Raw genomic sequence first — 22900 nt, 5'->3', positions numbered from 1 at the left:
CTGCTACTGCTCGGCTGCAAGACTAGGATAATTCCTAGGGTCAAAATTTGTATGCATTTAAACTGGCCTTATTATATGTTTCGTCATTGTATCATGTATCGTCTTTTGGTTATTCCTTTGAATTGACTAAATGACACCGTAGCCAAGGGTGCAAAGAGGAGTTTGATCAGGTAAATACATTTAACCGAAAATGATAATTTTTTTTACTTATTTGTTAGGTCTAGACTATCATTTTTTTCTTCGAAATAAAAAACAACCCATTTTAGACGAAGTTATCGTACTTAGATATTTTAAAATTACAATATAAATATATAAAATATAGTGTAACATAAAAGTGATAATATAATGTTTGACCATTTTCTTAAATAATAAAGTAAATACGAGAAAACCACATGTATTATGTCCTGTGTCACTCACATAATCCCCGTTATTATGGTCATAAGACTTCACAAAACCATGCCCCTATGTATATTGAGCACATGTTTACATTAAGAAATTTTATCCTATATAGTGTCAATTAAGTTTTTAATTATTAATTTATTAATACAATTTGTTGTCTTAATTCTTCCATATGCATAACATTATTTTTAATATTAAATTTACTTAATATTTAGAAAAGGTATAGTTATGTGAAACATGTGGTCACTTATGTTATATTTGTTATAAATTTAATGATTATAATATGTTATAAATAAGTGATTGACATTTGTTATAAATCTAATGATTATAGTATATTATAAATAATTCTGTCATCTCATGACATATATTGTTTAGTGTTAAATAATACTATAGCTATCATATTTTTTTATCACACTTGGATAGTTATTCGTGTTACTCTTACTAAAAGTTACTCGTGTACTGCTTTACGAGTTATTCATGCTAAATTATATTTCATAATTGAACACTTCTATATTTAAAAATAATACCTTAAACACGATTATCGAACATATTATGACACCGCAGAGTTAGCACAAACATATTATTAGTATAGTCAATAGCAAAATAACATATTGGCACTTTTTGTTGTCAAATTTTCTATGGTGAGTGAATAAATAATGATGTTTTTGTAAGGTTCCCTCATCAAAAAATATAAATGATGTCCTAATCGAGTTTGATATGAGGATAAAGATAGGAGCAGAACAAGATGATGATCGACAGCTAATTGAAAGTGTATTAGACATGTGAAACATAGCGTTATATTAGACTTTTTCCAGGCTAACACATGACTCAAGTTTAAGAAGAATTAAAAAATAATGATATTAATCACAGTAGTCACATAGGCCTATATTAATTAAGTAAATAAGAAAAATAATTAAATACACTAAATTATTATTGTAGCATCGGTCGTGAATTACATATAATTTTCTAGATTATTAAAATCCAAAGTCGACCAAGTAACCTTCACCATAAAAGATGCAAACTTAGTATTTAGCTGTTGACATGAATGTCCGTGATCATTTGGTTCGAACGAGCAAAAATGTTCGACGTAAGACCCCCCCTCTTCTTGGCTTACCTTCAACTTCAATCGCAACAAATTACGCATCATTGCAGCAAGCACAAATTTCCTTAATCCACATGGCTTGGCTATGTGGCCACAAAATAGCTGCATTTCATCAGATAACGGACCCACATAACAATCGATAGACAGATTGAAATGACTCTGCACTTCCAATATGGCAACCTGTACTGTCGCCTCCACTGCATGATGTAGATGTGAAAATTTTATCTCGACCGCACCACAATCGCCATATATGTGTCTTCTTAATGTTACATCTGTTTGTGTCTCACAACCAATGACTAATACACCATCAATCAGCTGTAGATCATCTTCTCCTACTCCTGTCTTTATCCTCATATCAAACTCGATTAGGACATCACTTAATATTTCAATCCCTCGTTTAGGGCCAGATATTTCAATAAGAGAACCCTACAAAAACATTATTATTTATTAACTCACCATAGAAAATATAACAATGAAATGGGTCGATATGTTATTTTGTTATTGACTATATATATCTGGAAGTACTAACTAGTACTCCTTTCACCCCAAAATAACCAACCTCATACTTCAACGTGACACATCCTAGTACGATCCAGATTTATCTTATGTGTCACATTGAAGTATAAGATTGACTTATTTTACGACAGAGGAAGTACTCAAGACATTACTAATGCCCTACCCCGATGACTGTCAGCACCAATCGGATGATTTACATCTTTTACAACTTCGAGGGACACATTTAGGTGGTTTTTGAATCTCTTAAGGACGAAGATAAAGAGAAAGATTAAATATTTCATGCAAAACAATGTGATAATAATGTGTGATTATTTGAGTTTTAATTATTACAAACTTGAAAATGGATTAATCTTATATTTTAGAACAACTTTCATATAAAAAGTTTTCACACGAAACGCACGTTAGCGGTTTGAAAAAAACGTGCAGCTTTTATCAAAAAAATATCCAATTTTTGTTGGAGAAAAGAACAGGGGCTTTACAGCTAAGTCAAAATGCTTAGCTTCAGTAGCTTTATAAAGTAGAGTAAAACTACGCAAATAAAGAACCTAGTATATTAAACACATTAAACATTGAATGGCTGCCAAGTGTATAAGATTAACAGAGATAGCAAAACTATTTGATGGAATAATTCAATTTTATCTAGAGTTGTCAAATATTAAATTATGGATGTTTGTGGACTTATTATGAGTGGAAAAAAATGATAGTTTGTATTGTGTATCTTCTATTCCTACAAATTAATAAAAAAAAAGTATTATCAGATAGCTACTAAAGGTCCAAACTATTATGTTTGATTTTGTTTGTAACACATAAAACGCCATACTTAATTTAATTATATAGGTTTATTTTATAGTATAATTACCATAACCAAAATCTTGGTTAGCATCGTAATGGCTTAAACAATCAATTGTTTCTATTCTGCTACTTTTGGGTATGCCGACCACTTTGAAGCATGTTTTTCCAGCCATAACATTGAAACATTACTATAATAGAAATATTCACAAAATGTAAATATCTAAGCATTTGTTTCTAGCGATGTCAGGATATATATGTATTACTTTTAACTGTAATGAGGCCATAGACATTTAAATAAGTAGAAAAATATAGTCATGAAATAGGGGATAACTTTATAAATGTCACAGTAACGTAAACTAATCATGTGTTAAAAGTAAGAAAAGAGCGAGTGCAAATTGAACCTATGTCTAAACATCAAGAGCACAATTATGACAACATTTCCATTGATTGGATGATGTAGAACAAATTAACTTGCTTTTAGTATACCATCAAAATCATCTCCTTCTGTTATATGCATGTGATGAAGACTTCATATTATGAAATAAAACAAAGTAATTTAAAAAAAATGCAGAGTAGGGATGTGCACCTTCTCCACGATGATGGGATCCTCCCTGCTAGTATGGAATATATAGTTACGCAATGGATCCAAAAGGTCCCGTGCTGCTAAGTATCCATACAGCTCTACTGGGCCACCGGTGTCAGCAATTTCAGCCAGTTTTAGTGAGACAAAGTGCAGCATGGGACATGGTCCATGCGTTAAACATTCTTCACCATTCATAACGCAGTATTTAGGACTTGATAACATCATCGCCTCCAACGGAGCTTGCCCCAATGATCACATGTCATATTACAACCAACAATTAATACGGTTAGCAAATACTTAATTAGTACAAAGAAAGAAAACTATACTTTTGCACATCAATTGGGTTGCAGAAAATCATGGGTCAAACCGCCTTATCTTTTTTGAGTAATTCTAAAAAAAACTACAAATATTTTTGTCAAAATTACCAGTTACTTGCAATTTTAGCTAGGGATTTCAGAATACTGCAACTTGTGCCCAAACTAGTAGGTATTTACAATAGCAAATATAAAATGAAACAAACAATGCAGAAAATACTCAAACTTTTGGGATTTAATAGCAAATATAATGATTGATCTATAGCTTGATAAAATTTCTAAGATCAAAATAGATTTTTTTTAAAAAAAAGTAAGGATATGTGGATCACTTACTCTCGTCAAGATCAGAAATACGATAAGTCCTTTTCCACCAGTTGTTGCCCTTGTATATAGAACCATCACGGTGACTGCTATCTTCCAATATACACGCAGTTTGAATTTTAGGGGGATTGCAACAGGAGTCATCTTCGCTATCAGTTGACATCATCCCTGCCTCTTCTTCACTATCTGATGCATCTTCATCGCTGCTGGTTGCCATCTCAGTATATTCTATAGTCTTTTGATGTTCTTCGCTATCTTTTGTGGTCCTTACATTTTCTTTACCATCACCAAAATGATCTTTAGTTGCCCCATCATTATTTTCACCATCTGTGCGACGATCAACACCATAACGACCATGATGACTGCTAATGCCCATCTTCTGAGGTCCAAAAACAAATCTATCATCAAAGGGCATAAAAAGAGCTCGTCTAAGCATCCATCCATCACGATTAAATCGTAATTGCAATACTATTCTCCAGGCTGGAAATCTATTTTTATATTCTCCAGGAGAAAACACATACCTGCGGATAGGATGGACAAATCGATCGGGATCGGGAGAGGACAATGCTGCCGTCAGTGGATAAACTGCTTGTGGTGGAAGACCTGCAGGCCACCAGCGAGGCGGAGCAGATGCCATGGAGGAGAGAAGTCGAGAGGCGGAGCAGAGGCGGTACATCGGGGGGTGGGGTGGGGATGCGGGTGCAGGAGGAGGTGAATCGTGGGCGTCGAGCAAACACCTAGCGCCGCCGTGGCGGATCCAGGAACGAATCGTTGGGTGGTCAGTCACGGAGCCGGAGGGGCAGCAGCCAGCAGCAGGAGGGAGAGACGGAGAGGGACCCGGCGCCTGAGCGCCGTCGAGCTGCCGGCTGCCGGGCGGCCGATGGGCGACGGCTGGCGCAGCCGCAGAACGAGAGGAGCGGCGAGACCGAAGGGAGAGGCGGACAGCCGGAGACGGACAGAACCGACGCGATTTGGGGGAGGATTGGAGCGGCGTTGCGCGCTTCTGTCTCCTCTGCCGTAACCCACCGCCTCTGGTGGGCTTTTTTCGTTTTGGGCCGTCGCGGGGGAGGACCACCCGGACTAGAAAAGGTACCCTGAACTGTAAGGTCCCTAGTCTTGTCATCGATTTACAAAAACCGGATACAACACATCCTGCAACACGGATGAGAATTTAACCCATTTGCCTGTTTACCTGTGGGTAAGAACCTAATAAGAGTTGGGTTTGTTCTTCATTTAGTACCCATGGGTTTTTATGGGTTAATTATATTCATGTCATCATAAATTTGTTAGTTTTGAACTATATCATTTGACTAATTGTAAGGTTGTCATTATGATTTTAGAACTATTTCATATATACTATTTTTGGACCAAATTACCCTTTGCACATATCAAGGACGCAGTGAACAATATAGGGGCAATATAGTCCAATTTTTTTAAAAAAAAATACACCGAAGGGGTATGAAGTGGCATATGTCAAATAGTTTTGAAATTATTATAATGGCATTCTTATAATTAGTCGAATAGTAATGATATATTTCAAAACTAGCAATTTTATAATAGCATGAATCTAATTAACCCGTTTTTTATTGGGTCAAAACATATACCCAATGGGCATGGGCATGCCCATGCCCGCTTCGCCCGTTTACATGCAAAAACCAACTGACATGTGATCCCTCGGTCAAATTAGTATAAATGCCACCATCTAGTATGCTTGTATTGTTGAACTTGTTACAACTATACCCTTTCTTTAAATTGTGATAATGTCTCTCTACTTGTGGAGATTTGTGGTTGAAATGTTGAAATGTGAGTTTGTGACAGGTAAACAGGCATGCCCACGGACAACGAACATGGGTAGTGTTCCTTGCCCGTCATGTAGTAATGGGTATGCCCACGAGCATGAAATACCTCGCGGGCACGGGTATGGGTAGTCACTACCCATGCCCATTGTGCCCAACTGTCATCCCTACCTCCAACTTACAAAACCAGTGCAAACGAGGTCCCTCGGTGGTATTGTCCCCGGTTTTGGCTAGCGTGGTTCTTTTGACTAGGTCTTCGTCCCACGTGGCATGACGTGGCGCTTACCTGGCAATTTGATTGGAAAAAAATAAAAACCATGGGGTCCACGTGTCAGTTACACTAAAAAATAATTTAAAAAGGGCCCATGTGGGACTCACATGTCATACTCATTCTTCCTCCTTCCTAACTCTCTACTCCTTTCTCCTCGCCACACCCTGCTAGCGGAGCAGGCGCTTGTAGGCCCCCGATTTTGTTAATCGGTAACCTTTTGTGTTTATCCATACCAATCCCTGGATCAGTAGTTGGTACACACTTACATAGTTGGATCACAACATATCACAAATAAAAGTAAGTTTAAAATGGTACTTACAAAACTTTTGGTTAAACCAAAGCCTTTACAGAGAAGCAGCAAAAGACAAGAAACAGGAGGGCACAACTGACATGACAAAAGCAGCGATTGTAGGGCAAGAACCGCTAGACGACCGCTGTAGCTGGGATTACTTCAAAGCACCAGAAAGGTTCTACAGCCAGATTCTCTTCAAGCATTGAAGTTTTGGATTTAGCAAGAGTAAGTACAAGGTACTCAACAACCATCATGGAAATATGCACATGCAAGGAGGGGATAGCTGACACGACACAAGCGGCGATTGTAAGGCAAGAACCGCTAGACGACCGCTCTAGCTGGGATTACTTCAAAGCACCCGAAAGGTTCTACAGCCAAATTCTCTTCGAGCACTGAAGTTTTGGATTTAGCAAGAGTGAGTACAAGGTACTCAACAACCATCACGGAAATATGCACATGCAAGATTGTAATAAGGAAGGCTATAGGGTTCTTTTGCATAAAAGCATCTTTCTCAAGTAGTTTACTCAAAACCTATTTCTAGCAGCGGGTTTTATACTATGGGTGTAATTAAGTAGCCACGAAGGTTCTTTCTACCATCCAATGATGGTTTACCTCAATGGCGTCCATTGCCATCTTTTGGTTTTATGAGTCTAACCAAGTGTATGCCATGTCCCGATGCTCATATCCGCTTGCCACAGCAGGCGGCCGTTTTCACCATGAAGGACTTGTAGGTTGATTTCATTGTGAAAGCACCATCCTTTGATAGTTTCCATATTGTCTGATCCTTCGTGCCTTGTGTCACTTGCACCCCCTGCAATTTGTCCCAGATTTGCAAGTACTCCCGGAGCGACATTGGATGGAGCACCCTCGATGTCTTTGACCCATCGATTCCGGTGCAGCTCCTGGGCTACCATGAGTCCTGGCCTTTCCACACGTGTATAGATTAAGCGGTTGACTCTAGTGCATTTTACTGGTAGTATAATTTAATCCATACCGTTGATATATTTTTATCGGATAACTATGATTAAATTGTACTACTAACAATATTAGATGTAGTAGAAATTTAAAGGAGTAATATCGTCCTTTTTAATGTGGTCTTTATTGCAAAAAAAACAAAATTACAAAATACTGCTAATCAAGTAATTAACAAAGTAAAAAATACCCTTTTTTCTACTGGTAGCATAATACTATCAGTAAAATGCATCAGAGAGTTGTCCATACATTAAGGGGGTGAGCTCTCCTCATACTACCCCTAGTAACCAATCAGCATTCCAGAAATCTGTGCTGCAGACCAAGTCGCCGGGGGAGAGGGAATCGACGACGGGGTCGAGGGTGTGGACCTAGTGAACCCCCTCGTAGCCTGCATGGCTGCCACGAGGGGAGGGCGGACGGGTTAATGGGGGCGCCAGCATCCGCACGCACACATCGCGGTCGCCGATCTCCGCTGCCGCCACCCTAACGACTTGCTCCGGTGGCCCATGGTGATCGTAGAGGACGGCCCTGGTGGGCGGGGACGTCAAGATAGAGAGGTATCTCACCCTCGACGGTGAGACCCCCAACAGCCGCTTCGCCACCGTCGGCAGCCAAGCCATCCTTCCCTCCGCCGTAGCGCCGCACACGAGGAGAGGTCTCCCTTCCCTCTCTACACTCTACTAGTCTCTCTTCTCTCTTGGTCTAGGTAGAAAGACTTTTTTATCTATATACTTTTTTATTAAAAAATTAACAAAGAATATAGGTGTATTTTATTTGAAATTACATAGAGATCTACTTTAGCTTTTTTTTCAAACAAAAAAAATCTATTTTTGTTACTTTTAATAAAAAAATGTATGGATACTGATCAAGCCCAATTGCAGAGGCCCACCAACACAATCTTTCATTTTATTTGGACTGGAGTACATACATACAGTACTATTTATTCTCTCTACTCTACTCCACTATACCTATGAAGAAGATAATCCAAACATGCAAATTACTCAAAGAAAAACCTAGTATCCATACATTGCGTTGGGGCCGGCTTATTAAGATGATGATCCGTGTACGATACGATAGAGTAAGATAGATTTGCAGGACATCTTGGCCTACACAAAAGCAATAAGCTCTCTTCTTCGGTGGAAGATGAGATCACCATTGACAGTGTTTAGAACATATCAGTGTGGTTATCAGTGGCTAGTCCCTTCTTCTCCTCCATGGACATGGAGTCGTCCCAGAAGAGTGGGGCCTCCAGTTTTGGAGGAGGCTGCATGCAATGCAAGGTATAGTACTTTGAGTTCAATTCATAATCAGATGAGATGACGAGACCACCGTATTAAAGCTATAGAGAGAGAGGCGTATTTAAATTACCGTGGCTCGGATAAGAGGCCAGTTGATGGCGCGGAAGAAGGGATGCCCTTTAATCTCGTTGGCTCCTTCGTAGGACCCCAGCCTGTTGGTAGGGTCCCTATGCAGTAGTCTGTATATCAGCTGCCTCCCCGCCAGGCTCACCTGCACGCATTCACTTAGCTTTTCTTTCCTCCTACTTTTAATCTAAATTCATGCTTCTAGCTTACCGTTATACTCGCAGGAAATCTTATATCCTTGTGCAGGATATTCGCAAACGTTCTCTGTCTCGTTTTCCCTCTAAAAGGTGTGTAACCATACAACATTTCATACAGAAGAATTCCTGAAGCAATAAACACCTTCATCAACACAACCTCGTACCCATGTCTGATATAGTAGTAGCTTCCCAAAACTATTCATAACAACTGAACAAGCTATAAGGACTGCCTTGTTAGAGAAAGAATTACCTAGAGCCCACCAATCAACAGCGCTAGTATGGCTAGCTCCTGTAATGATCTCCTGAAAAAGACAAGGATGCGGTAACTCGAACCAAAGAGCAAAGTATAGGGAATGAATCAAACTTTCCCAAACACATACAGGCGCAATGTACTCCTCCGTGCCAACAAATGAATTGGATGCTCGCATAGGTTCAGCAAAAAATATGGGGTAACCCCTGCCTTTCCTCCTCTTTTTCTCATCAGCATCTTCTGGAAGAAACATCTACCAAATAAAACAGAAAAAAAATGTTGAAGCTTGGGATGATAATGAAGTTATTGATATACGTGACAAAATGCACAACAAATTGAAAATAATATTGTATTACTAATATGATGATATGTGCTATCACTTGATAATTGGTTAGCACTGTCACCAATAAAAACACTTACCAGAAAGATCAGAACTACTCTTTAGAACAACTTGCCAAAATTATGTAGCAGTACGATGAGCAAAGCATATTCAAACAAAGCTGACTTCTGTTTTCATTACCATAAAAACGGTGGCATCTTATCATTTATTTCAAAGAGAAAGAGGTTAATAAATTAGTATTACTTTTGTGAGAAGAGATTTGTCAAATTATTACCTGCGGTCTGCAAGATGTCAGGCAAGACAGATCAAAGTCTGTGAGGGAGATGTGCCCGTCTCGATGAAGTAAGATATTCTCTGGTTTTAAGTCTCGGTATATTATACCTGAAGACAAAGAAGGCAACCACGCACATTTAGAAGTAGTGTAACTGTTTTCCAGCTAAATGTGATAAATTATCAAAACAAAACGGGCATCTATTTCCCAGAGTAACTGCACGAATATCTTGTATGGCTACAACTGTATTGGGATTTGAGAAGTGCTAGTATGGTTCAATATTTATGTATGGCATGCATGCACAGCAGACAAATACTTTTTATAGGATCGATCTATCTTTCTATCCATCTATTATTCTATTATATTATAAAGACAACTTGAAAGAAGTCATCATGTTTGCTCTAGATGATAGAAATTACCATATTAATCAAAGAAAAAGAAATCTTAACAGTTATATCTTTTTTTTTTGAGAACCAACAGTTAGATCATGTTAGGTCCAGATTATAATGGTATAGATTGATCAACATAGTTGTATACAAAATATAATTATATTATAGAAATAGAATCTAAGAGTTGTATATGAAATCCAATCCAAACCTATAGAAATAGAATATAGGAGTTGTAAATGAAATCCAAACCTTATGGAATAGAAGCTAAGAGTTGTATATGAAATCCAAACCATAAAGAAATAGAAGCTAAGAGTTGTATATGAAATCCAAACCTATATAAATAGAATCTAAGAGTTGTATATGAAATCCAAACCTTAGAGAAATAGAAGCTAAGAGTTATATATGAAATTCAAATACACTTCTACGTAGTGGTATCTATATAAATAAAATTTCAGAGTTGTATATTAAATCTAACTCTTTGTGAATTAGCTAGCTTTGTGCAAAACTGTGCAGGGGCAATCCCCTAGTTAGTGTAATATGAATGGCCATAAGCATGAACATTAAGTAACGATGACAAGCAAACCTATATATTGATAATCATCAACAGGAGAGAGAATTTTTATGCATGCAAGTTACCGTAATGTATATGTACCTTGGCAGTGCAGGTATTCTAGCGCAACGACCACTTCAGCAGCATAGAACCTGTGGATGATGCGATAGTATTATACACACACTTCTTTGTCTTCTCATAAAAGCAACTGGATTGAACAAAATAAATCACAACAGATAGAAGTAGCAAGTGTGTGCTGCAATCGATTGAGCACATATCTGGTCCATGCACATTCAATCAAAGCCATACACATCATCCCACCAGATCTAAGCAAAAGAAGCACTTTAAATTATGACCTGACTGCATCTTCGTGTAGAACCTTCAGAGGTTGCCTGTCTAGAAGCACAAAGAGCTCACCACCTGGGCAGTAGTCAGTAATGAGGCATATATGTGTCTTTGTCTGCCATATTTTGGGGTAAAACTCATCAGAAAGTACCACATAAAACTGATGTATTGCAAAAAGATTTCTGTGGCTATGTTGGGGAGTTAGGGCTTAAGAATAGGGATAGAATCCACATAAGCAGAGTACAATGAACATGCTTACACAAAAACAGGATATCTTTTTTTTGACCTTTAGAAACAGGATATCTTAGCTAGCTTATTAATAGAGCAAACCTGAAATGATGCATATAATGTTGGAAGGAATGGGTGGTCCAGCAGATCAAGGATTTGGCGTTCAGCAGTAGCTCTGTGGACCTAGAGGCATTAGAATTCATTCAGAGATAGAATGCGATGGAAATAACTGGAGGTGTAAACATTGTCATGTATTCATAAAAAATGTAGAGTGAAAGATGAAACAAGAATAAAACCTTATTGCGATTAAGCATGATGCTTTTATCCATAGCTTTCATGGCAAAGTATTTGCCTGTATTTAGCAACTCTACCAAGTGCACACTACAATTCCAATAATAATACACATGATTTTGTGTTGAAATCGCTAATGCAAATTGCAAAATGATAGTAATTTAATGTACTTTGACCTTTTGGTTCAAACCAAACCATGAAAGGATTTACCTTCCAGTGTCACCAGATCCTAAAGGTTTTACTGGCCTAAAATGTTTTAAATCAATACTTTCACCACTCTCAAGAACCTACAATAGAAATATCAAATATTAGTGCTCCGTAGAGGTGGTTATATTCTACATTTGTACAGCAGAATAAATCCCCTGTTGTGATGATATATAATATAATAGTCAAATAACCAGTGTTTTGTAAAGGCTATTGAATGCTATAGCAGAAATGCAGAATGGTAAAATACTCTACCAAGTTTGTCCAGATAATACTTTTATGCAATAACCTCAAACTGATGTGTGCATACAAGATTGGTAAACTACATGCACATCATACTTTTTGGATGGCTCTCCATGATGCAGTATCCTTCATATGTGGCTTTGGCAGGACTACTTTTGAGTGGTTAGCCCATAGATCTTCTGGTCTCTGAATGTGACCATGGATTACTGTCAGAACTGCAAGCATATAATTATCTGACGAACCAAGGAATGAAGCTTTAGTCTTACCAAATTAGCATCTGGGAGTTCTTTTGCAGCCTCATCAATATTATCTGCAGTTTTCTTAATCTGAGACATAAATATTTCAGGTCATTTTTCATCAAACTGGCATTTATGCTTTCAGAAAATTTAAGGTCCATGGCAAAGTTTAGTAAAGACTGAACAGTTCAGTTAATCCAGAACAATGCAACAATTCATACGGTGTTCTGCGCTTGCATTGTCCAAATTCAGTACAATTAGCCACAAACATTTACAAACAGTTCGGTAGCATTGACACAATAATCTAATGCAATATTTTTTTAATCATAAATCGCTCTATACATGGAGACATAAAGGGGTAAATTACGCAGAAAAATGAAATTAGAAAATTGAAAATGAAAATGAAAATGATGAGAGAAAGCTGCAAATAATTGTCAGAAGAGAATGCTACTCTTCTAGGTATAGAAAATGTTTTTTTAATTTCAGTTAGATCATTCATAAATTTCCAGAATTATCAGACTACAAAAGCATGGCATTGATAAAACAGTTACGAAGACCAACAATATCAATTTTTGTTGCTTTTGTTAGTTGCACAGCTATTAAAAAAAAAGATACAAACCAGCATGGTTCCCTCTTTTGCAGCATCATCCCGAACACGCTCAGTTCCATCCAACTGAACCCCAATAAAGTATTGAACGTCACCCTGATCCACACGCAAATTGGATGCATCTCAAATTACATGCAAAGAAATTGCAGATCAATATATCGAATAACTTAGCAAATTTTTCCCATGTACATTACTACAGTACCTTTTGATCACGCATTGGTTGTAAGTGAAAGAGATTCCAAAACTTTTTACCTGTCCATGTGATGAAGATTAACAGGTAAATTTGGCTTGTTTTCATTACTGTGAAAGATTTAAAAATCAAGAACATGCTGGCAATGTGATCAGTAGCATACCACTCTTTGTATAATTTATCAACTGAACCGTGACCTCTGCATGGTTATCAATGGCATCTCTTATTTTCCCAACTGTCACACGGTCAGTTTCAGGACCTTGGAGAAACCTGCACAACAGAGAAGAAAGCATCAGGTAAGCAATGTTGCTAGTCTTTTACGTGAAAGCTAACCTATACTGTTAAAGTTTTAAAAATAGCTAATTTACAAAAGCTTAAGATTTGCTAGAAAAATTAAAAGCCTTCCAGTAGAATGCAATAAAACGGCACAAAATAGGATCATCATTGACCTGCAGTTTCTTCCTAATATTTCTTCACGACTGTATTCTGTCAATTGTAGAAAGCTATCAGATGCAAATATCTGAAATATCAACCAAAAAACACATCAAACTTAACACATGAAATTTAGTATCCATATTAATATAAAGAACAGGTGGGGGCATAAGAGGAACAAGAGGGGATGGATCATACAATGGGATTATCAGGCAATCTTGGATCAGTGATGACAAAATTCTTCTCGATACGTTCAAGTGTAGTAGCCAAGTCTATACCCCTCCTCATTTCTTTCCTCCTAAACTCGTCTTCAAAGCTCTCAGGTCTTTCATCATCACTATCAATCAGCGGATCGTCATCTCTTGGTTTCAGCATGTTCTTCTCTACACTTCCATGGCCCATACCAAGAAAACTGCATGTGCAACTTGAGTTAGACATAAGATAAATTCAAGGAACATGTCATATAATTTGACTTGTATGCATACCCCATAAATGAGTGCAGACCAGATTTTCTGGTTTTATTCCCTTGTTCAGGTACTTCACTGATCTTCTGAAGCGAGCTCCTTGTTCCGCTACGAGAATTCCGGCGAGAACCACTTTCAGAGCTTCTCTTGCCAGGCACTTGGTTCATCGACATTTCTATTGATTCTTGTGATATTCTCTTTAAGGTGCTATTGCTTGATTCTGACAATGAGCGTGGATTCTTGAGTGCCAACACAAGCTCAGAGACTGAGCTACGGGCAAGATCCTTCTGTCTAGCTGTAAACATTTTTGATTCCTTTAAGTTGTAAACCAGAATTTGTAAAGTTCCAAGAGTTGAAGGTTAAAATAATTTCAAAGCACAAGATGAACATTTAGTGGTACCATCATATTTGATGAGTGATTCTGGCAGTCCATTTGGACGAACGACCGCATCCTTATTCCCTTCGGTGTATTTACTGACCTCAACTTGCATCCTGGAATGGCAATCCAATGAGTGAATTAAAATAAAAACTGAGACAATTAACACATTTGGGTATAATAAAATACGACCATCTTAAGGACGGGACGGGATGAGAAAATAGGCGACTGACCCGATGAACTTGAGGAGCCTGCCATCCTCATCCTTGATGGGGGAGATGGTTAAGAGGTTCCAGAAGGGCGTGCCATCCTTCTTGTAGTTGAGGATGCGGCCGCAGTAGTTGGAGCCAGCGGCGAGGGCTTGTCTGATGTTTTGAATCTCATGAGGGTCGGTGGCAGAGCCTTGAAGGAAGCGGCTGCAGTGCAGTGATGTGATTAATGGAAGGAATTGGATTGTAGAATCGAATTGGAGGGAGGACGGACGGACCAGTTCCTCCCGACGACCTCCTTAGCGGTGTAGCCGGTCATGTTGAAGAATCCGGCGCTGGCGTACATGATGGGGTGGTCGGGGCGGGTGGCGTCAGAGACCACGAACGTCTGCTGGAACGCGGACAGCGCGGCGCGCAGCTCCTCCGAGACGCGGGGGATGGCGGCGACGCTCTGGGAATGGGACTGTGTCTCCTCGGAGCTGGTGCGGGCAGAGCCGGAGCCGGAGCCAGAGGAGGGGCGGGCGGAGACACCCTGTGGGCGGCCCGTGTGGTGGTCGGTGTGGAGGACAAGGCCCCACTCCACCGCACGCTGCGCTGCATTGTCGTCGTCCTTGCGCAGAGTGTAGGTGGGAGTGGGGAGGAAGGAGGGGTTGAAGACCTCCAGGGATCCCCGGGAGTCGCGTGGCAGCTGCTGCTGGTAACCCCTCCCCCTCCCCCTCTCCACACCTCCTCCTCCTCCTACTCCTACGCCTGCGTATACAAGAGTATATGATATAATATTAAATAGTATATGATAATTTTTTTATTTGCTTAAATTATTTATGACTACCACTACTACAAAACCTTCCATCTATAACGATTGAAAACAATCATATGTATTAGCTTAACAACCCATTACTATCCAATAGTCAAAGATGTGGATAGTCATCTATAACGACTTCATATTTTGAGGCGCTATATATCTAATAGCTTCATATGCTTATCTATGACATCTCAGACATGTTAGGACTTAGGAGCCATTACAAATGATGATATTTCGCAAAAATGATAAGGTGCAAGAACACATATATCTCGAATTCAATGCATTTCACAAAATGACAGCAAATACAAATCCAATGTATATTCATCAAAATACATGAAAATTACATTGCATAGACTTTTACTTCACACACCAAAATTTGCATTCAAAATCCAAGGGCATATAGATGATAACACATCAAAATTTACATTCAAAATCCCAGGGCATATAGATGATAATACATCAAAATTTGCATTCAAGTCAAAATTTAGAGAGAAGGGGGAGAAGGGGAGCTAGGTGAAGGTGCAGTAGAGTGGAGGCCTCCATGGAAGTTGCGGCATGGTTGAGGAAGTTGTCTGCGTTGGGTTGCAAATGTAGATGCAGATGAGGTACTGGAGATGTGGGAGGTCGACGTAGATAAGGACAGGTTGTCAGGGTTATTCCTAGAGGGGCACCAGGGTGAAGGAGGCAGCCAAAGCTAGGCTATAGATGCCAACATAGACGAGGTACCAGGGATGGTGGAGGCTAACACGGAGATGGAATATAACCTAACAGGGACACGCTACTAGAGTCGACGAGGGGTGCTGGTGTTGAGGATGTTGATGTTGAGCTGTTGGGGGAAGGCCATTACTAGACAAGTCGTTACCTGATCTTGGCATGGAGTAAAGCTGGTCCTTGGATCCAAGCACCTCAAGCTTGAGGGCCACTAGATCCTAGCGCGGGGTGGAGAGATCTGCCAGATACGACTGCCTTGAGCTCAAGGACCACTGGATCTAGTCTCCCCAAGCTTAGGCAGGTAATCGAACTAAGTGGCGTGATGGTGGTTGGGTGGAGGAAGAAGAGCGACGGGCCTACGTTAGGGGCACAATGGTGGTATGGGTAGAGGAAGAGAAAGGCGGGTTAGCGTTGGGGCGTGGTGGTGGCAGGATTGGAGGAAGAGGCGCAACAAGTCAGTCCTGAGGCATAAGAAGGTTGATGTTGGCCGGGAGTAGTGGAGAAAGAGGGGAGGGATATGCGACAGTAGCGTAGGAAGGGCGGAGGAACAAGAGTAGCGAAGATGAAGAGGATCAAATATTTGGGCCTGTTTGGTATAGTCATCTATAACATTTAAAAATAAGAGACCCATAATAGATGTGTATATGTCATCTATAATAGTTCTTAATATGGAGCTGTTACAAATAAGGGCATGTGTAACAATTCTTCAAACGAGCCGTTGTAAATGAGTTGCTTAGTAATGACTCATTTTCACTTTGAAAGTCTCTAACAACTACCAAGTCTGCGTGTCACAACTAGGGTCATACGTAATGACTCTATTTGACCCATCACAGATGACTCATTTCTAATGTTTACCTAGACATCGGTTGGTAGTTTATCGGCTACCCACCAACTAGCTATTGTACAGACTAGTCGTACTCAGTGGCTCCAATATTCCCAAAATACATTTTGCACACAAGCATACCTATTTTGGCATGTTTTGGAGCACTTTTTCATACTAGTGGGTGTTGAACATTAGTTATTGAAAAACCACAAAGGAGTAAAAGACTAAGATTTAATAAGCATAAATTATCTTGAAGGTATTGCATATCCAACTATTTGTCGTCACTAAATTTATTGTGAGAGGCAAGAGAGAGCATGAAGGATGGGAATAATAGCGAGGTCCTAACCATAGCATACGTTTCAGCCCCTTAGCACACATGTTGGCCCAAAATTTTATCTTGTACCACTTTTCTATATCCTAGTTAGCCCGTTTAGCTGGCTAGTCACAAACTAATACTTACTGAATTGAACCAGCTATACCATCTTTGACTGACTAATCAGTCACATCGACTAATTCAACATTTACGTCGTGATCGAGTTGGTTTGCCGTTGAGTATCGACTAGTCAGCATAGTCGACTGACAAGGCAAACACTGCCCATGACGGATGTGAGGATTTGTACTAGTGATATAGCATCTTCAGATCAATTTCCCACCTCCGTTCCATTGGATTCTTCAAGCCATATCGTTCTTCCTTGGTGATACCTCCATGGCCACTGCTCGAGCTTATCAAACTCATTGGCCTTTTATCCATTCATTTTCCATCATATGTATAGTTTGATTTTTATGTAGTTGAGGTTATAGTTGGCACCATCTCTTATATATAAGATATTTAAATCTATTTCCCACCGTCATTCCATTGGAATATTTCATGATATGTAGTTCAACCTTAGTGATACCACCGTGGCCACCGCTCGAGCTCATAAACCCCAATGAGCTTTTACCCACATATTTTTATATTTGTATTTTATCTTCAAATGATTATTCATCATCTATTCCTTTAGATCTGATAAATCCGATTTTATTATATTACATCATATATGCATGTATGGCAGTAAAACTTAAGAAAGAGTGGAAAGACTGGAGTGAAACATATAACTATATAGGGTAAATCCGCATATGATATATCTTGTTGAAAATATGAACAGGTAAAGGAAACTTAGCAAATTTTGAGTAACATGTTTTAAATACCCATAAACATCTTTAGATTTGAATTGTGCTGTCATGTTACCACCATATATAAGGTACAGTGAAGGTGGCCTATTTTAACCAAGTAAAAATTTGAGAGGAGAAATGTAATTTTTTTCTATTTATGAGACAGATAAATATATAGGGGACACTTAGCTGATATCGATGGATATTAGTAGTTAAAACCGTAAAAAGTTTGGTGCTATCAATGATTTTCAGCACATGGAGTCATGGATCGATCGTTCACTTACCAAGGGATCGACGGTTGCTAAGATATATTTGGGACCTTGATAAGTTAATTGTTGAGTCCTTGTTCCTAGCATTCATGCCACCGAATAGCAGACAAGAGCAAAACACTTGCTTGCCTATTCTCCCCAAGCTAGGCACCGGTGCATGCCTGTCTAAGGGTTCTCCTTCAGACTACATGTGCCTAATTGTAGTTATTTTTCCCTCAGACTAAAATGCTAAGCTTTCTTAACAACTCTGAACATACACCCGTAGTAAATTAAGGACTGATATTTATAATTAAAAAGTCGATATAAGCGTTTTAAAAAATAGTGTGAAAAGTATATATAAAAAGTTTCTCGACGAAAAAGAGAGAAAACGTAGTGGAAGGTAAATGTAGTATATAGTAGGAAATAAAAAGAGGATATACATAGGCAGGGAATTGGATTCTCTAGCTAGCCAGTGGCTATATTCAAGGATCATATGTATAATGCAGATGCTTCCGGGGATATACAGATAGATATACTATACATGCATGAATGTGATGGATTCAGATGCCCATGCTGGTTGATTTCAATCGATATATCAATTTTACTTTTCGCCGTGACATAAGTGTCATGCTACCATTAGCACACGCTATAGCTTTTACAAATCAAAGGTTGAAATTAATAAATGAATTCCGTTATCTAAAAATTAATAATACAGAGGACTCGATCGAGATCGAAGGCATCAGTCTGAGGTAATTAATCCGGAAAATTAAGAAGAAGGGTGTTAAAATTAAGTTGACATACATGATAGAAACCGACATATAGATCGATGGATCAAGTGAAGACGAAGCTAAAGCAGGGACAGGAACGTCGTCGTCTCGTGGGCTACCTATAGCTATTCATATCAGTATTGCAATTTGGTGGGCAGAATACAGTAGCAGCAAGAAGCAAGTAGCAGTAACTCCAGTTGATGAGATGGATGGTGATGCATCCATATATATGATCCAACCAATAATGAGGGCGAAAATAGGATTGGACTGGATAAGGCCGGATCTTACGTACAGACTTTCCCCTCACCCTGAGGCCACTCCATCCATCCATCCATCCATCTCTCCCTCTCTCTGCTTTCTAGTTATTCTAGCTACCTAATTGCACTGTTATCACTGCAGCAAGCAAACCATCTCTAGCTAAATAAGTTTATTAACATGATACTTGCCATATATAGTTTAATTAGTTAAATAACTAGCTAGCTAGCCACAGTGCGTACAGATTGATGGAGATTAGCTCTCTGCAGCCTAGAGCTAGCTAGCTTTACATGTACCCTGCAGGCTAGCTCCATTTGCTTGCCTAAATCCTAATGAAAGAAAGAACAGAACTGCAGGAACGATCTAGCAAATTGAAACACCCCGATATAGCTACCTATTAATTAAGCTAGCTCTTTCCTAAAGTAATTAATCGTCTCTGTCTATCCGATAGATATATTCAGCTAGGAATTAAATAGCATACATAGATACTAGATGATACCTTTGGAAGCCATGGACGGAGGGATCGATCTCTGCTAGCTGGCGTAAAATGAATTGAAGGTAATTAGTCTTCAGGCCAGGCCATGCCTCCTTCTTCCCTAGATCCTCCCCTTCAGAGAGTGCGGCCCCCTCTTCTGAACTCGCTAGCTAGTTATATAGCTGCTGCTTTCTTGATTTGTTGGCCCCTGTAGCTTCTGATGCCTCTTCCTCTATGGATATAGCCGCCACCCAGTAGCTGCCGGTATCGATCTTTCTTTTCTGTGTTTAATTCAGTACATCCGATTCGGGAATGGAACTCGTTATTTCACTTCACTGCTCGATCATATACACACACTAGGACGACATATATACCAGACAAGACCGGCACATGTATATGGAGTGGGCGTATATCCACAGGATCAGCCAGCTAGCCAGCCGTCAATTTGTTATAAGTGAAACCAACCGTACAGCATGGACACTGTGGCTGCAGGAACGGCACCATACTCCCATCACGTTTCATCTTAATTAAATTTGCATATAGCTCTCTATACAAGGTTTACGAAAACCGTTATCGGAGCCGTTACCGCTACACATCGGTAGCACAGTTACCACAAAAACCGCAACAAAATCATTTTCAAAAAAGAAAAATTGAATTCAAACTCCGCAGTCTCCATGGTTTTATGCACCAAACCCTATCGGTTTTAGCGTACCTGCATACGTTTTGGGCCTATTTATTAGCATATGATATTCCATATAATGTAGGGTTGGCTCAACTTAATTACTTTGATACCTCATTATATAAAGAGAATTTAATGTACTTAATTTTTACTTTTTAATATCCATGTTTACAATATGCTCTCTTCGGTCAAAAATATTTGTTATTTTAGAACAGGTCAAATTTCTAAAATTTCGACAAGCAGGTTTATATTAAAATAAATTTATAACCTAATAATTTTATGATATTATGATAATACTTTTCAAGAAGAATCTATATTTAAGAAATAATTATTATGTATTTAAACTAATAATTTAAGAAATAATCGATGGTAGGAATTTTAGAAGTTTTATCAAATCTTGACCTAAACGATAATTATTTTTGACCGAAGAGAGTATATTTGCATGTTTATAAAATTTAAGTGTTTTTCTAGCCCAAGCACTTTGGTAGTATTTGCATATCTTAAATTGTATTCCCTCCAGTTAATTTTATAATACTTGTCGTTTTCAACAAGAACACGTACGGTCTCCAAAATTCATCTTTGATTAAGATTTTCTATTGTAATATATAATAAATAAATAATTTTTTATTTTTATGAAAGTATTTTAAAAGTTTGTCTTTAACATTATCCAAAATGATAAAAATAATCATACTAGAGGGAGTGATTAGCCTGTCAACTAATGATGAAACATATTTTTTGTTTCGTGAGGACATACATTTCTTCTCCTTGTTTTAATAATTATTATTTATCTAATTTTTTATAGCCAAAACACTTCCTCTTCATCCTTGAAGTAAAAAATCTAGAATTTTTGTATTATTTTTTTCGCCATACTTGGGATGTAAATATGAAAGGGCATATTTCAAATATTAACAGAAGTTTTGAAGAATAAAGATAGCTTGAGAGTATATAGTTCAATTTGGAAGAGACCAGAGGACCTAAATGCAAGATTTGCATGTTTAAGGATCAAAATGCAAGATTTTAGAGCTTGCAAAGAGTACTTGTGAATGACTTCCTAACTTGTTCGAAATACATTTTGCGATCTTATCAATATATAATGTAACTTTTTAATATGTGGATGTTTTTTTGGAATCAGTAAAGTTTTCCTATATTTTTTTAAAAGGACAATTTTGTTCTTACCCCTATTTTGATATCTAATTTTGATTTTACCCCTTATTTTTAGGGTTTTTATTTTTATGTTGTTTTTTTTAACTCAATCAAAAGTCTGCCCCTCTTTTGAACGAAGGGTACTACCGGTGTTAAGTCAGCTGTAAAGTACTATTTTACCCTTTGTTAGAAATTTCATTTTATTCTTGTATTTTTATCATTTGCGGTTTCGCCCTCCATTCTAAATCACACTAGTATATATACATTAATAGAAGCACTATTAAGAATACAATGATAAAAATAAAATTTCCGACAAAGGATAAAATAATACTTTAACGACTAACTTAACACCATTGGTATACTCCATTCAAAAGAGGGACAGTCTGTGGATTGAGTTCAAAAAAAAGGAAAAAATGAAAACCCTAAAAAAAGTAGGGTAAAATTAATATTAGAGATCTAAACAGGGGCAATAACGAAATTGCCCCTTATTTAAAATATTTAATTGACATAGGTATACAAAAAGTAGAAAAATATTACTTTGACATTGATGTTGGCATGGCACTTTTTTAAGAATTAGAATTAATATGGCATAGGCATATGTATTATTATTGAAATTTTTTAATGGATTATTTCAATAAATATATTTGAAAAGCTTTGTAAATTTTGTATTATTTTTATTTTGTGAGGAGATACAAATTCAGTTATTATTTATTTGTCAGGGTGAGAGCTACCCTTAAGAGCAAATATAATAGCAGGTTGTAAGCTGACTAAATGCTTATGTGGAGGAGAGAGAAGAAGTGGACTGCAGTCTTATAGACAGTTTGGACACAAAAACCAAGGAACTACGTGGAAGAGACATGTGGGTCCTGCATTAATGATAAAGATCTAACTACTATAAAAATGGACTAATAGAAGACTACAAAGACCCTTATAGCCAGCTTGTTGGCTATGTTATTAGCCTTGCTCTAACTAGAATACGCCAGAGTAGGACATGAGTGCCAAGCCGGAGCTACATGCTGACAGGTGGATGCTCTCTCCACTCAAGAATGTGCACCGAATTCAGTAATAGAGATTGTGTGGTTCGTGCTCAAAACCGTAGCATGTTTGCTCCGAGGAAGAAAATCCTAAAAAATATTTAATAAATATAAAGAAGTAGGAAATAAATACTATGATATATTTGATGCATGTATTACATATTAGTTGGCAATAGAAAAAAAATTGGCATGACCTTTTCTAATTGCTATTCAAAAAAAAATTCCAATTCACCAATAATTATACAATATAATTTAAATTTAAATTTT

At 38.1% G+C, this 22900-nt stretch overlaps 2 protein-coding genes across 3 annotated transcripts; both read right to left on the bottom strand.

The window, feature by feature from the left end:
- Nucleotides 1-1251: 1251 nt before the first annotated feature.
- Nucleotides 1252-5034, bottom strand: LOC102714139. Of its 2 annotated transcripts, none has more exons than XM_006663636.3 (4): nt 4549-5034; nt 4040-4425; nt 3396-3631; nt 1252-1927 (listed from the first exon to the last, which is right to left on the bottom strand). In XM_006663636.3, the coding sequence occupies exons 1-4, from the start codon at nt 4701-4703 to the stop codon at nt 1352-1354; spliced, it is 1353 nt and encodes a 450-aa protein (XP_006663699.2). In that variant the 5' UTR covers nt 4704-5034; the 3' UTR covers nt 1252-1351. The 2 variants fall into 2 exon arrangements, with proteins under 2 accessions (XP_006663699.2, XP_006663700.1); XM_006663637.3 differs by having other exon boundaries at nt 4040-4406; nt 4549-4622.
- A 3489-nt stretch (nt 5035-8523) lies between these two features.
- On the bottom strand, nt 8524-20125 carry LOC102717577 (phototropin-1A). Its single transcript, XM_040528695.1, has 23 exons — nt 19802-20125; nt 14823-15294; nt 14569-14751; nt 14360-14451; nt 13981-14254; nt 13694-13907; nt 13513-13583; nt 13227-13333; nt 13076-13125; nt 12886-12969; nt 12297-12356; nt 12127-12216; nt 11794-11870; nt 11589-11673; nt 11395-11475; nt 11076-11179; nt 10822-10871; nt 9784-9890; nt 9300-9422; nt 9170-9221; nt 8933-9045; nt 8727-8867; nt 8524-8622 (listed from the first exon to the last, which is right to left on the bottom strand). Exons 1-23 carry the CDS (start codon nt 19812-19814, stop codon nt 8524-8526), a joined length of 2742 nt encoding a protein of 913 aa, XP_040384629.1. The 5' UTR covers nt 19815-20125.
- Between the last annotated feature and the right edge of the window lie 2775 nt (nt 20126-22900).

The sequence above is a fragment of the Oryza brachyantha genome, chromosome 11, assembly GCF_000231095.2.
Source record: "Oryza brachyantha chromosome 11, ObraRS2, whole genome shotgun sequence".
Taxonomy (NCBI): domain Eukaryota; kingdom Viridiplantae; phylum Streptophyta; class Magnoliopsida; order Poales; family Poaceae; genus Oryza; species Oryza brachyantha.
This window is presented reverse-complemented; position numbering and strand designations above follow the sequence as displayed.